Genomic DNA, 17462 nt, shown 5'->3' on the forward strand with positions numbered 1-17462 from the left:
ATTTATTTTCTAACTTTTTTTTATGTGCGTTGTGTACTTTCGGAACATCTATTATTTTCTGTACCTTACTTTTGATGATACATGATGACCAAATGCAAAATCTTGAAATCTGTGTATAATCTCGAATGAACTGCGTGTGCCATTATTCATTGCTAGAGGTGGGTTGTTACAACAATTTTCGGTATCTGTTCCATCCTGTTACTGATACAGTAATGTATCTAGGTACAAGTTTCTGATACTTTTGTATCAGAACAGTAGCGGTCCCAGGAAGCGACAAGGTATCAGCATTCTCGTTACAGGGAACACATCCTCCGTGCCGTCATCACCAGCGTCAAAAGGTATCGGTGTCTCTGATACATTATTTATCACGCTCGGTAATTCTCTACCTCTGTTACTCTCATGCCCGCCTGATACAGCCAGTATCAATCAGTTCAACATTCACTGCAGTTCGTCCTGGTCGTGTATTAATTACCACCATGTACATTGTTGCGGGCTGTCATGCTTTTTAGTTAGTATCTTTATAGTGAAATAAGGAATGGATAAGTGCAGGAAAAAGACTTCATTTGTGTGGAATTTTTTTACGGAAAATAATGAGTTTGCTAATTGTAATTTGTGTAAACAAAAACTGAGTTATAAATCATCATCGACTAATCTGAAGAAACATTTGAAACGTAAACATTGATATAGTATGCTCACTAATGTACGTATCTGTTTTTTTTATTTTTATTTTTTTGATAAAATCGTAATCTTTTAATTATGAAAACACTAGTTACTAATTGTTTTCGGAAAAAAAAGTCCATATGTTGATTACATCTGTTATTAGTGTCAACTGAGAATTTATTTGCATTTTCATAGCTGTTAGGTGCACAAATATAAATATTATATCTTGTATTAATGTACTTTTAATATTAAAATTTCATTAGTTTTATTATTGAACGAGACTGTGCACGCACTGCGCACTGAGCGTACTTTGATGTGGGACAATAACCAAACGACTCGTAACAATTTCGCTTTGCGCCTCTCCTTCAACGCCTTCCCCTGCGCTTCCTCCCCTTTCACAAGCTCCGCCCAAGTGACCGTCATCTGCGATCGGGTTCTGCGCACATTGGCCGTGGTGTTGTTCCAGGCGATTTCTGATCTGATACTAAAGTACTTGATACTTTTCAAGTGTACTCGTTTGCCGTTCCTGATACAGGCGCGTATCAGTGCCAAAGTATAAGGTTGATACTTTTCGACCCACCTCTATTCATTGCTTCTCTTGTGAAGTTTGTGATCAAACATAACCTATAAATACGGTACAGATGTGTACGTTCGTCAAAACTTAAGAAAAAAAGATCAAATGTGTTTGATCACATTGAATACTTATTTAATAAGTTATATTTTTAACAGCATTTATAACTAGTGTTGAATTTAAATTTCACAAGTGTCTGTAATTTTTCTGGTGATAGCTTTGTGATTTGTACAATACATGTGCAAAGTTTCCATTTGTTACATGAGACGAAGATATGACAGCACATTATTTTATAATATAAAAATAAGTTTAGCAGTGGTTCTTACTATTATAAAAATTGTTTTTCCTAAGAAACACGCGCGTGCAAATTATGTGCGTCCACCATCTTTTCAAGGCTTCTGACACTCGTGCAGGCGCATCTTTGCACATTTTCGTTTCACTCTCGATACTACTAAAATCAAATGCTGTATATAGAAAGCTGTTTACACGTAAACAAAGCTTCCACAGTTAGCATAACTTTTCAGGTTCAAATTACTGTCACTGAAGAATTAACTTAAGTTTACTAAAATTTTAAACAAATTTTGTGACCAATCACAACCTTATTGACTTTGGCTTGATTCCCAGAATGTAGACCTCCTGTTATGTAACATATTGATGTTCCTAGGTAGGTAGTCTAATTTCAGGGTACCAACTTCAGCAAATGAATGGTCTATTTTTTGATCAAAATATTATCTGGTGTTATTGAATCAACATTCTAGGTCTACTTAATTTAATTTAATTTTTTTTTCTATAATGTGTTTCTGGTGGCAAAACCCTGGTGAAAAACCTGATTGCTGCAGCCCTTTCATGGTTTTACTAGAGTGCTTTTTACTGTCCCACGTTGTATGTAAGTTGGCTAAGTTTCTCCCTTCCTCTGCTGAATGCCTGCATCTGTAGTTTGTTACTGCTCTGTGAGACCAAGAACGTGAGTGGGAAAGGAAACAAACACAAGGCAAAAAAAATATTATTATTTCATAAGTCTTCAATGCATTTCTATTAGTTTGCCAACCAATATTATAACAAAGTTATATTAACACCAAGAAGTGCATCTAAAGAAAATAACAGTTAAAAGGCATATAGTAAATTTGCAATTAATTTTATTCAGTGCTCTAACGCCATAAAAGGACAGAAATTTATACAACTTTTACAATTTCTATATATTATAAACCAAGTCAAAATATATTATACACTTCTATACTATATTTGTACAAGATAAAACAAATGAAAAAAGTATTTTCTCACTTAAAAAGTATATCTTAAAATGTATTATTTAATAACTGTACAATTCTTGCAGGAAAGTCTATACACATCACAACTTAAAAAAATTTATAAATTTTTAAAGTTGCTCTCTATAACACTTTATTTCACCAAACTTACATTTAAAAAAATCATAACACAAATTAACTATTTTCATTTCACAAAATAACAATTCCATAGTAAATAAAAAGAAATTACTATGTATTTACAACACTGACAGAAGTGAATCTTTCTACAACATACAACATGCATATTACTTTATATAAAATTTCTTTTGTACTCCTATGTGCACGAGTGCGCCAGTCTCCAGACCAGCAGCACTTTATAATAACGAGCTTGCTTTTTACTTGCTTGGAGAGCTGCCACTTACGTTAACAAGCATTTATTTTTTCATTTAAACCACTGTTGCTGTAATTTAGAACCATTAATACAGGAGAGAGAGAAAAATTAAAATTTTTTTTATAACAAACCACATCAACTGTAAAAATAATAATAATGTAAAAGCACCCAGAAACACAAATACACACACATTTACCACAGCTCTGGAACTTAAAAAAAGTTGTAAGGATGAAAAAATCTTTTCCCCTTTGATTTGTCAGTTTCTTCATTCTTTAATGTTGAAACATATGTTATATAGAAATTCTACAAAACAAACCAAAGTTCTCTGCGTTAGAAGAAAAAGACGTAACACCTCCATTATAACTAGGTACCTAAAAACTTCACTAATATCAAGTTATCACTGCACCCAATCCAACAATAAATTATAAAAAGTGCAGAAACATGCAAACAAAATGAATAGTTTGTTTCACTACAAATAAATTTTCTATAACAATAAACGTTCCATATTTACATGTACATCCTATTAATATTTTATGCATAATGTATACAAAAATACTTGGCCTACTATATGCCCAGCATTTCTTTATGGTAGCAGCCAGCCTATTGGTAGTCCTGAATTAAATACACTTAACCCATGCCTAAGTCTGTTATTTCCTTTCTCTGTTTTATGTTACTTTAGATTGTTTTAAAGCAGACATATTTTATAAGTAATTTTATATTTTTCATACCTAATTAATAATCACTATTTGTAGCAAAAATATTTTTTGGGAAAAGTTTCATTGTGTAAAAAATTCTTGGGATATCTTAAGTTGCTAGCATTGTGTAAATTCATTATATTCTTAACACAATAAACAAATAATCTTTACATGACAATATTTTAGCACCCAAAAAATAATAATTTTAAAATTACTTATGAAGGAAAACTGTGAAAATGCAGTGCAACTGAACTATTTCCTCGCGTAAACGCAGAGCTACGCATGCCTTAGCATGTATGTGGCAATGCTTTTATGAACATGCCTTACGTGATTATCTGAGAATGAAGAGATTAGTTACGTCATCTCTACTGGTATGGAGGATAAAGGGGCAAGTGTAGTAAAAAAGAAATGCACTGTGTGGATCTGCTTTATAGGCAAGCAGCAGTAGCATTGGTAGTGTTACCATAGCTGTTAAGAACCATGGCAACTGCATTTTTAATAGAATTTGTTTCAAACTGTATTGTATTATATACTGAGGTGTGTCAAGACTAACACAAAATAACCAATTTATTAATTACGTGCTACAAAATAATATATGAAATCTATTTTATGTAAATGCTATTGCTTGTCTTCTATTTTTTCAGAATTTTTTTCTTCATATAACATTATTCTAACAGCCTATATGTGCAGCAAATAAGCCACTCACAGATGACCTGTACTCTACATCCTACTATAACATTCCATGGCTTTAATTTATTGCACATTGTTACTAGAGTTGGGCAGATTTAGGTTCCATTGTAATGAAACTATGCAATATTGCTATAACAGCATAATGCACAGTTCACACTACGCATTGTGATGGAAACCCTCAAATTTCCAGTTTTCTTTGATTTTCTCTTTCTGAATTGCAGTTGGTGCCAGTTCTGTTAACACAATATTGACTTTAGGTAAAAATGTATTTTTAGTATCCTCACTGTTTTAATGTAAGTTCAAATTGTTCATGTGTTTATTATGTTAAAATTTTTACTGAAAAAAAAATATATATCAACTTTGCAAAAATGTTTCAGTTATTTATAATTAGTGTTGGGTCAATTCCAAATCTGGATCAGTGAATTCACTTGATTTAAATGGTTTTGAAATCACAGCTTAAGGCAAAAATGTTTTGTTATTGGAGTTATCACATATTTATAATCATTATCTCAACAAGTATGGAATCAGATGGATTCAAGATCAAAATCAAAGGACCGAAACTGAATGAAAACTTAAAATGGAATCTGAACATTTCTGAAATATACCTAACTCTATTTCTAAGGTACAATTTTTCACCTTAATGTTTTCCAAAAATTAAAAATATTCATAAATTTAACTTTAGTTGTGCGTGAAGTACAATATTAGGGGTGAGTTGTCATCAACAAATGTGAAACCCAACAGATAATAAATTGTATTATTTTAACTTAATGTAGTTATTTTTCATATTAACACTGTGACTTGACTATAAATAGAGGCAATACTTAAAATACAACATAAGCTACTACTTATGCTCCCTACTAATTTTCGGTGGGGACGATGTCCGTGTTAAAAAATTTTGAATGCCATTTTGAGTTTGTACTTCACTATTATGTACATATGTACTACTTTCAATAAAGTAAATTACTGATAGTTTATCATGAATTCGGAATGTGTTTCACAGCCAAACAAAGTCATGTTTTGGAATTCCTTAGAGTTGTGGAAATGCCGATTTCCTTGAATGAAACAAGAATGAAATTACAGCCATTGAATTTAGAAAGTTCTCCGCCTTTTTATAATATTACAAAAATAAAATATCTTTGATTTAAAGCCATATTAAATGTTTACCTACAAAAGGTATTATTTAAGATTTGAAAATTGGAACAGAACTATCTGGATGCTTTAAAACTGTTTCTTGAAGAAGAATGGAGTTTACATCACATATAATAATTTTATAAGAACCAAATAATTTTTTTAGCATTAAAGATTTGGGTCAATATTTATTTTATTTGACTTAATCAACAGCATAATGTATTTACGATACAGATGATGAAAACTGGCACAACCCTAGGTCAACCTTTGCAGACCACGATCAATTGAAAGAACTCCCACATGTTTTTAAATCTTTCAATAGTCAACTATTTCAAGCAGTACTAAAATAGATTCTCTTTTTGTAATTCTCCTAAACATCGGCCAGATAGAAACTTGCAAGTCAAAGAAAGATAACACAAATCAAAATGGTTCAGTGAATGTAACTATTGCTATTCTACTTCTGCAAAGCTGAGAATTAAATAATGACATTCAAAAATAAAATGAGTCTTAGCCAATCATCAAGAAATCCAAAATAACACAGATCAATCCACTATAACCAAAAAGTTATTCTTAATATTCCACCCAAGCTTCTAGCACAAACGTCCAATCAAAAAATAATAAACTAATTGACAAAATATGAGGGAAATAAATTTTTTTTTTTACTTACACTTATTACCAGAAAAAAATGTTTGTTATGGGAAGACTACAGAAGAACACAATAATTAGTAACATCTTATGCTCAATTGTACAAAAGCTAAAATGAAAGTTAAAAGTTATTTTTCATTGTAACTTTGTACTTTCACTTTTTTTTTACAAAGATACAAATGCAATCAAAGACATCTTATTTAAATAATAGATGATATATAAAACCATAACATGTTAAAAATTCAATGAAAAGAACAGCACAACATTAATATTTTTATGCACTTAAGAATATGTTCTAATTTTAAAAGATTAGAAACTATACTAGAAATACATAAAACTAAAATAAGGCCTACCATGAACTCTTGAGAAAAGTTTGCAGTATCTATTACCACAAATCAGGAGATGTTTGAAACTTGGAAAAAGTTGAATGAAAGCTTGCTGATCTGAACCCTATGTTGACACGTCAAAATTTGTAATAATTTTATACCGTCGAAGGAATAACTAATGTGTTAAATTCTTGCAGCTTCATTAAACACTAGTTTAGTTCAGAAAATGTTGTTTAAATTCTCATAAAGGTTAGCTAATATGCGATTAATTAATAAATAAAATGAGAATGTGCCTCGTGAGCTGCAAAAATTATAAATGATTACTAGAACAAGCAAGGTCCTCTTTTACCAAGGAATAAATCCTCTTTACCAAGTTAAAAAAGGATATCTGTGAATTTTTTATCTCCATTTTAACACAAGGTATGTAGTATAACTTCAGCTGCAGCATAATGCAGTTTTCAAACAACTGCATGTAACTACACTTAGTGAAAATGCTTAAGTATAGTGTAGTACAAAAATTACATCTAAGGTTAAGTTTGTTTTCAATACCCCCTCCCCTAAATTCTATGCATTCTGACATATTTATGTGTTGAAATTGGAACGTTAACAATGCCAAACCAATTTCCATTAATGATTATGAACAGTTCTAACTTGTCATAATTAGGTTGCATGCATTTGATTAACATCGAAACTCATAGAACGGCAAGAAAAATTTTCCCCACGTTACCAGACACAGATACTTATTAAAATATCATTACATTCACTCCATAAAATAAGTATTAAATAACAAAAAAACTACAATAATTCTATTGAAAAGTTGAATTTCAACTTCACAAACTTTGAAAATTTACGAATATATAACTTGAACACTGAACCTAAAAAAGTGAACTTTGAACATCCCTACACATTAGTACTATGACAGTTTCGCTGAACACTGCCATCATTTTAATTCCATAACTATTTCTACACTTATTTTGCAATCTGAGACAGCAACACCGCTAGTATTTTCCTCTCTAAAATTTTGCATAGAACATGTCATATGCTTGTCAACTCTCCAATACAGCAGTCATCTGCAGATAAGATCACTTCAAGACTATTGTACACATAATAAAGATAAACTTTTGACACTGTGAAAATATTAACAACTTGACTTAACACTGCACTGATAAGGCAGTTCTACAATTTAATATCAATAGGGGCAACCTGGTAATAAGAAACTAGACACAGATTGACCCTCATCACTACAGTGAAAATAAATTTACATATTCTTTCACTTGTTTCTGGTAAAAGAGCACACTGCAACATGCATGTAACAAGTGATTTTAAAAATAAGTTTGGTGTCAGCAGGAAGATAGATGGGAGGGAATGGAAAAAAAAAATGGAAAGAATTTGAAAGCTAATGGCAGAAAGTGGTGATCTCCACCCCTCTTCACACCAATGAGTGGCAGCAAGCATTTGACATGTAAACAAAGTACTGAGGTTCAATGGGAAATGGTGGAATTACAAGAAGTCTTCCATGCACAAATTGTCTTGCGAAACACTAATTATGACCTGCAGCAGGAGCCCAACAGTGCATCTGCACTCTCCAGTCTGAGAGCTAGTACTATGTAGCCAACACGCTCTACGAATTTGGTGAAACTGACTTGTAGAGTTTGACCATGCATATACAGAAGTCTATGAATACCAGGTGCACCATTTTCAGGACCTTTCCATGACATTTTTTTTATATCACATTGCTAATTTTTTTAACAAGCCAGATTATACTTAATACAAAATAAATCAAAAATTTGTAGGAACTTAAATTTTTATGAAAAAGCTAAAACCTTTATAGAAATAATTCCCCCATGATATTGCTATTAACTACCAAGCAGTAACCACATTTATGAATACATACAATAAAAGATTGTAAAAAGAAACCTGATACATTTTATTTAAAATACTATACTCTACAAAATAATTTAAACTCACTCCTATACAGCACCACTTAATAAGCCTATTAAAAAAACTTCACTAGTGTCCAAGATTTATATTTAATTACTTTACAAAATTTGTACATCAATTCTGAAGGAACACATCTTTCTTCAAAATAAATAAATAACAATTTCAGAATGCCATTTTCTTCACTTCTCCATCATATTTATAATAATTCTCAAAGAGGACAGTGTGATTGCCTTAATGAAATTTAAAATTTTAATAATTTGGTAGTTTAGCTACATAAATACTGTGAAATTGTATAAATTGTTTAAGATAAGTTACATTAAAAAGCCATGCCTATTTGAAATTGTGTGAACATGGTTAGGTTAAATTTGCTACATTAAAAATGCTATAAAATAGAATGAATCGTTACTTGGCTAAGTTTGCTACATTTTTAAATTGGTATTTCTTAACCAACCGTCCAAATGATTTTAAAGTATTTTAAATGTAGGGATCCTAACCCAACTGACAATTTTCACAGCTCACAGAAAAAGTTCAACATACAGTAAAACCCTGTACAGATGTTATTAAAGGGCCTGGATGCTAAAAACTAATTAACAGGGACAATTTCTTGAAGAGGAAATAGTTCAAAATCAGTTGCTTCATAAACACAAATTTTACTCAATTTACATAGCTATTCCACAAAACTATACAATTATATAAGCAAACTGAATTATTTAAACTGAAATTAAGTTGGCATGCACAAATTGAAACAATTATCACAACAAAACAACCCTACTGGCTTTGTCAACCTTGGTATCAAAGGAATCGGATTAAGTTTAGATATTATTTTCAGTATTTCTTTGAATGATGCCTCCCATTTACAGGGTTCTCCACTACTTGTAGAAGCCATTATGCACTGTTATTCACTACAGTAAATATTTATGCTTGATATCCTTAAAATCACACCTAACAAGATAACAAACCTAATAAAGTTAAAACAAAACACCTTTATTTGCAGGCTATCAATATCAATATTTGACTTCGTACTCACACAATATACAGGCATTAACTCAACTAACAAGATGCCAATTAGAGCTGCTTACATTTACACACGTACTACACAGTGGTGATGAACAAATAATTAAATAAATAAACAGTATTTCCTACGAAATAATATATTCCAACATTAAAAACTTAATTTTATATGGTAAACAAAGTTTTTGGGAAACTTCAGAGGAAATGATAATGCAAATCATACTTTACGGAGAAAATGGCAGGACTGGACCATTCAATTATTTAACGGGAAACTGTAATGTATGAAAACGAATGACACAAGTTTTACATAAATAAAAAAGTTTTAAATGTTGTGTTTAAGATGTGAATAGCGGGAAGAAAGTAATTTCCGCTATGTGATTCAAGGGAGAGTATTGCATTACAGTTATGAAAAGTAATTGGGACCCGAAGAAAATGTTGTTAATTACGGAAAACCTAAATCTGAGAACACAATAATGGGTTATCAATGTATACCTTTTCCTACAAAAAAAAAAGTGATGCCAACATGGTGACGAATGGCTGGTGGTTTGCTGTGTATTCTTCAGATGTATAACTCCAATGAGGGAAACTGTGTACATATGGAACAGCCTCACAAAGTCTATACTATACAAATGCAAGCAGACAATTTGTTGAAAAATACTACTTGCAAAAGCATGCAACAAAGATTTTGATGGTCATGTGCTGATATCACATTCTTTGCTATTGTTTGGAAAAATGTAAATTTTTAAAGATTAACAATAAATATAGTTTAAAAATTTAAAGATAAACACATTTATTTCCCAACAAATATTGAACATTTGAAAGAATTTTAAATAGGAAGAATTAACATATGGATGTATGGAAATGATGGGAATAATTTTGTGAACATAAAATGCAAGCAAATGTATTATGAAATTCCTAAGCGAGTTTAACTGTATAAAATAATTATTTTGTAATAATGATAAATTACAGGTAAACTACTTGAAATATCACATTTTCCTTTTAGAGAATGTTATTAAAACATGTCGGGAAGTGAAGAAAAGATCTCCTTCAGAATTACCATGTTAACCTTCTTTTATCACCTGATAATGCAAGCATAGCATGTTTGGATTCTCAATATCTCTAGGGGTAAAACTGTTTTCACAGCACAATACTAAGTTGCTTCAAAGATAAAATTGGAAAAACTGATGCAATTTTATTTTTCATTTGATTTTTGAATGTCTATACTTTTTTCCTGCAAACATAATGTCAAAATTTACTTTAGCTCTCAGAACAATGAATGATGTCGCAATCAGAAGCAGCCAATGGAATGTTATGCGCCACAAGAAACAACAATAAAAGTTAAGCATTTGTAGTCTCAATTTCAACCACATGATATACACGTGACACTTTCCGGTAGTTTTGATGCATCAGCGGTTTTGACAGTCATAATACACACACACACATATATTTCAGATACTGTAGATGGAACGGAACAGTCATGCCATTGTGGAGTTATTACTGAACCTTTGATCAAACTTTTGAAGTCTAATAAAAAAAAATTACCAGCACGTTTCTTGTTTACATTTAACGTCATTTAATAGCGATGCAAAAGGTAAAACGACAGTTTTTTTTTGCTAAATTGGTAGCTGTTGTCACCTTTGCAAGCCTTCCACTGTTGTCAAAACATTACATATGCCTATCACTGGAACCACGGTGCCATAAGTGCAGAGAACACCAAATTATGGTGCAATGTGCATATCGTAAGAAACAGATACTTATGATATTTTTGACATTAGGTTTCCGTGTTTCGTAGTAAATAAATAACACTCTATTATACTGTAACCAAATATCTAAATTAGTAATAATTACACTGGCAGCACTGCACTTATTTTATATTTATTGTGAATCTTTAAACTAAAGTAAAGCATTAAAAAACAAAATAGCAAACAGCTTCTGAAAATGAATGTTACGTCACTTTTTAGAAAAGTTAGTATTTTTTTCATGACCTGTAGACACCCTGATACAGAAAATCTACAAGGGCAATGAATTACTGTTACTTTCAACACAGCTCTAAAAAAAAATTACAATTACTCAACTGCAACTTGTGAATCACCATGGGGAGTAATCACCACTCTATAAACAGATGCCATAAATAAAAAAAAATACCACTTTGGAAACTGTGAAAGGAAATACTGCATCCTGGTGTTGGTTATCATGCTTTTCTTTCTCAGTTGCTGTTCCTAATCTCAATAACCTGGCGGGGAAGTTAAACATGTACTAAGTTTAATTTACAGACAATAAGGTTTTTCCCATATTGATTACTTGTTCTGAGCCAGTTACACCATACAGTCACTGTAGTGCTAACAACCAAACCATTCAAAGGATCACCAAATCCTTTTCAAGGAATATATTGTGTTTTATTCCTCATTTACTACAATGAAGAATGACGAGCAGCCCATAAGTACACATGGAAAAAATAAGTCTTGTACCACATGACAAATGCAATTTTTACATGCAATTATGTTAGTGCTGTACTGGCAAAATGCAAAGGCATAATTTCACCTCCTGTTCAAAATTATCATCAGTATATGCACAATAATGGTACCTTGAGTTGAAACAAGACATGCAAATTATTGCTGCTGACAGTTTATCACCCTTTATACAGTATTTATCAAAGCATAAAAATAGAGGAGAACATGGAAATATGAAAAATACATAAAAACTCCTGATATTTTACTTTCTTAAATTTCACAAACTTTTGTTTTATCCCAAACTGTTGTTACCTACAAATTATGCAACCTAATGTTTGGACTGAGTGATAGTAATAATTACAATAATTTAATATTATTTAAAAATTACAAATGGCAGTTTTCCAAGCAAGTTATGCAGCCTTCTGACACTCCATACCGAAATATTTTGGTCAAATTTAATAAATATGTTACACAAATAAACTTACCACAAAGCAAAAAATGCTTGCACCAAACAGTTTGCAAAAAGAAATCCTTAACATACTACTAAAAGCACTTTCCTTCATATTTTACTTATTCTTTGGACAGCAATGAATAAATCAGAGACCAACTCGGCATCTTGCTGAGATTGCCTAAAAGGACGGTCCTCAACTCTTATTTATAATACATTGCTATCAAGTAACTCTTCTGTTACAAAGAGGCATCAAAAATAAAATCCAACAATGATGTACACCTTGACGCATGACATCTAAAGTTTACTGAACAGACAATGCAAACGGTTTTACTTTAATTCACGAGTCCACAGCAGTATTATCAAAATAAAACAGTTTCTGTTCTATCCTCACTTATCAAATACAGATAACATGTTTCCTACTGAAAATGTAGTTATACAAAGCAACAAGCGAAACACACACTATACAAAATCCACGCACATTTTTTTTCAGTAAAATAGTTTTTATTTACAATTAATTATCTATCTCAATCTACAGAAACTACATGTAATTTTTGCGAGAAAACACTGTACAGATCTTAAATATTATTTCGTTAGTAGAAGAAAAGACGAATATGTGAAAAGTTACACTATATGTAAAACAGAAACAGGCAAGGAAAATATTTGTACACCTACTGCAATTTAGTCAAGTTCACCTGCATCAGTGTTCGGATTAGGACACGTTGGCCGGTGAAAATATAGCTACGTATCACCGCATATATAAAAGTCTACGGTTTTTTGTACTTGGCCAGGCTTCCCGTCGAAGTCCTTTCCTCACACCACACAACCAATCTAACTGGAAACTCATCGCGAAGGTAATACCACGGACCAATCTTTCACGGGTGATTGGCGGGAAAGTAAGCCTTGGCAGCCGCCGCCGTGAGGAACGCGGAGGAGTTCGCTGCCCCCGGCCTGCCGGATCCGTTAGATCCAGACGCGTACACAGTGTGTGAGTTGTAGACGGGGTTGCCCGGGGGCGTGGGCAACAAGTACGGCTTCTTGCTCGCCGAGAACCTGCCTGGTGGTGGCGGCGGCGGGGGAGGAGGGGGAGGCTGGTGGCCCGCCATCATGGCGTAGGCGGGGTAGCTGTACCCGACATGCGGCGAGGCGTAGCCGTGACACAACTGAGGCTGCACGGAGTCCGGAGGCGGCGGGTGGGGCGGGGGCGGGGGCGGCGGGGCTCTCTTCTTGCTCTCTTTCACAGCCACTTCTGTGTTTTGACCTAAGAAAAAAAGAGTCACTGTTATAATGCATGCAAGTACATAAGTCAGTGTTTAAATGCATTTTGCTGTTTTAACTAATAGAAGTTGCATCCACAACTATTATTTTTTTCTTTTACCACAACAAATGAGCAGAAAAAATAGCTCTTTTCAACACCACTCTGTACATTCTCACCCCTTTAAACACCAGGGGGATATCCCACTCAAATTCTGCCTGAAATATATGTACGCACATTACACATGGTGGTATATGAGAGAAAAAATTGAACCAGATTGTGGAGCAGCTGCTTAATAGAGTTTAACATGCTAGTGCTTAGTTCAAGGCTATGTCTCGCATGCCATGTTTCATTTTCTTGTCATTATTAAGGTTTTTTTTACTGAAAATATATAAATAACATTTTTTGCATTGTTTATCGGATCACAATTTACTCTCCAGATATTTACTAAAAGTTATTTTCGAGCTGCAAAACGTCATGCGAGTGATCATAATTATGAATACTTGTGTGACCTTTTACTTATATCAGAATATATTTATTAAATATCTGTAAAAATAATTTGAGATCTACAATGAAAGACAGAAGTAGAAATACATTTTCAGTAAAATCGCTTAATTAACACCAAACAAGAAAATAACATGCCTTACGAGCTGACACAGGTTTCCACCTCAGACCTTCAAACCAGCACCTCAACTGCATGCAACAGAGGCCACTCCAGCTCTGCAGCCTTCACTGGCCCACAGCAGTTGACCAACTCATGATGCAGCCTCAGAAGCCACTTGATCATTCAAGCACTCCTCAAAATGACAACCCTCAACCAACTTACTCCAGATATATCTCTCGGACACCCCATTATCGTACGATTACACTTCGCCAAACCATTGGACTTTTGCAGACCTAAAGGGTCGCATAGCTGATACTCACTGTGTTAAAAGACACATGTCGGTTAGAGCTCAAATGTTCTTAGTTTCACAAAAGGAATTGTTTAACTATTATCTACAGCACTTTCTTTAATCCTACTATAAACATAGAGCATGTTCTTATTTGTTCATCTCTACAACAGGGCAAGTTGTAGTAGTGAATACTGTAGGCAGCTCAGTAACAGTGATTCTGCCACACATTAAACTAGGGCAACAGTGACCGGCTCAATAGCATTTGGTTGTGCTCCTTTGACTCAAAACTTTTTTCAAGTTACCCTTTGCCACAAGAACAAAGTAAAATTCACATTCCTTGGTGCCCAAAAATACTACAGTATGAATTATGTCTTAAAAGCTTTAAGTTGTATGAAATAATTAAATAACAATCAATTATAAATATAGTCAAATTATATAAATAAGTAAGGCTTGTCACACATCAGTTGCATACTTGGTTCCAACAAGGAAGATGATATAATACAGCCTTTATGGAATATTTTATAGAAGAGTCCTAGTAAGTTCCACTACAGATAGTTTTCTTAATATATTTCCTAATTATATATTTAATTTGATAAATGTAGCAGTTTAAAATGCCTGGTAATAAAAAAGAGAAGAGCCAATAATTATTCCTTCTACTTATATCTTCATCGCCAAACTACTACTGTACATAATTAATATGCACATCAAAGTCACTAAGTATACAGTGGGTAAGTTGGCATACTCCATTTGCAACTAGCTTGGACAAGCAACTATTTTTTTTCGAGTGGCATCAAGATGTGACTATTAAACCACTATTGAAAGACTTGTCTAAAACCAACACTGACTCAAGCATCGCATGTCTTTGCCTCTACGCACTGGCACCAAGCGTATTTCTATTAAATATAGTCATAACAAGAAACCTTTAATAAATATTGAACTGATCGTAAATGATGTCAACACCCGAAGCTCTGCCCGCCGTTCGGCAGCCCAGCCTTGCAGCCACCTTAAGCCAACTTTATTTTACTGTGTCAGTAACAGTTTACTGTAGTTGGGTTTCAAGGCCAGTTTAATGGTCAGATAAAAATCACAAGCAGTCACTGAACATTGACAAAACAGCTAAAAATGTTAAAACAGATCAAATATTAATCCAGAAACACAGACCCCGAAATATCCCACAACAGGTTGAAAGGAAAAGGGATTTGTTTTATCTGTTTTCCTAGATCAGAAAAGAGATTATGCATGTGCAAATCCTTTTTTTTGCATAATTCAAACTTGAAAGAATTAATGATTTGGTGGGGTGATTTCTTGCTGTAATACCATGTCCCCCATCCCCCAACCACTATGTAGCTGGCTAGGAACATCAGCTCCATCTCTAAGGTCTACAGAAATTGACTTTCGAGTGCCAAACTTTCTCTCATACCACTAACATTTATCCTATCACATGGAAAACATCATGAAGATATTATTGCTAAGAAATATGAGGTGTTATAAAGCTTTCTGAGACACCATCTTAAAAAATTTCAAATGAATTAATAAAAAATGTAAGTACTTCAAATGAAATCGACCCAAGTGTAACGATAACATTTTAGCTATAGAAATTTACAAGGTTAACACATGGCATGAACCAGTCTTCTCAGCTATTAATAACACATATAACAAATAGGAGTAGAAGTACTTACAAAATGGTACTCTAGGGCTGACTGGATTTGGTGGTAAACTGATGTTCTGAGATATGGTTTCAAGGTGGTAACAGCCCTCAGCACTCTGGTATGGCGGAAGTCAACATCTTTATTGTGAGATGCTGCATGCTCCTGTAGGTTAACGTCGAAACTACTGTAGCTCGTGCGAGTCTTGTGACCAGTTTAGCTCTGCCTAAAGGTGGTGGTGGTGGTGGTGGTGGTTGTGGTTGTGTTTAATTCCAAGGAACTATGTTTCAATGATAACCCAGCATACAGAAAAAAAAAAAGTTATAATCTGTGATTTGGAAACTGCATTCCCAGAGAATAGGTTTGTTCCAGCCAGTAACCATGGCATTAAGTTCTGAAGATTGTGGCTGTCCTCTGAAAACCTATCTGGAGGGTTTAAGAGCAGGTACTCCATGAAATGACAAATAAGAACTGTGTAGAAAGAGTTTAAGATGGTTTTAACATTCAAGCCTTTACAATAAGAAACCACAAAGTATGCAAGAGAGGGACGGAAAAGGTAAGGAAAGAACAGGGGAGCATATGTGTTGATTTTATAAGTCAAAATGTTGTACTGTATTTGGTATGATGATTAAATAACACCCTGGCTTGTGGAAAACTTATCTTATCAATTAAATAATTCACATTTTTCATTCATAAAATGTGCAAACAAGCTATTAGAAAAGTAAAAAACAGTAAAAAAATGTAATAGGCAAAATTCAAAGGGCAATATCTTCACACAATCATGTAACAATAAACAGAAAAAGCTAAGAGAATTCTTTTTGTAAAATTGAAGTAATAGTCACCAAAATAAATAAAAAAAAAAACTGACAAATTCTATCTATAACTGCAGTAACCATGGCATTATATGGCATCTAAGCATGTCACAACATTCTTTCAAAATCACAAACTTTCTATTTTCAGTTTTCATTTTAATTTTTAGAATGAAATTGGTAGTTTATGTTTAACTAATTAAATGATTAAAAAAAAAAAAATATGAAATCAGAACCCTTACACTTAAAGTCACGAGAGATGCAGCATAAGAAATTACACCAACTCTAGTTTCTACTTAGTTTCATGATTCCCAGGCAAAATATTTGTTATTTCAAAGGACTTGTTTTTGGGATTTGGCTCAATTTTGATTCACTCCCACACCCAAACACCAAAATCACACTGTGTTTACAAGAAGTTCCTGTTGATGTTCTGTAACGTGGAAATGCCAATTTTTCTGCAAGATAATTTATTTTAATACGCAAATATCTTGCGAAGGAAAATGATACCATGTAAGTTAAAGTCAGATCACTCTCAGTCACCTAACACATTGGGAATCAAACTATTTAACCAACCCTGGGCGGGATTCAGATATTTCAGGAAATAACAGTAATGTATCTTTTCCGGAATATTGGGCGGGAAAATAATTTATCCCATTTCC

At 33.1% G+C, this 17462-nt stretch overlaps 1 protein-coding gene across 10 annotated transcripts in view; it reads right to left on the reverse strand.

The window, feature by feature from the left end:
• Positions 1-919: 919 nt before the first annotated feature.
• LOC134533871 (treacle protein-like) overlaps positions 920-17462 on the reverse strand; it is a 92380-nt gene continuing 75837 nt past the window's right edge. For 4 of the 10 annotated variants that reach the window (XM_063371588.1, XM_063371587.1, XM_063371585.1 and 1 more), the window contains one exon: positions 920-13461. In XM_063371588.1, the coding sequence (XP_063227658.1) occupies positions 13076-13461 (386 nt within the window). In that variant the 3' untranslated portion in view covers positions 920-13075. Of the gene's footprint in view, positions 13462-16027; positions 16160-17462 lie in introns of all 10 variants that reach the window. The other 6 variants (XM_063371593.1, XM_063371591.1, XM_063371589.1 and 3 more) reach the window with 2 other exon arrangements.

This window comes from Bacillus rossius, chromosome 7 (genome assembly GCF_032445375.1).
Source record: "Bacillus rossius redtenbacheri isolate Brsri chromosome 7, Brsri_v3, whole genome shotgun sequence".
Classification (NCBI taxonomy): domain Eukaryota; kingdom Metazoa; phylum Arthropoda; class Insecta; order Phasmatodea; family Bacillidae; genus Bacillus; species Bacillus rossius.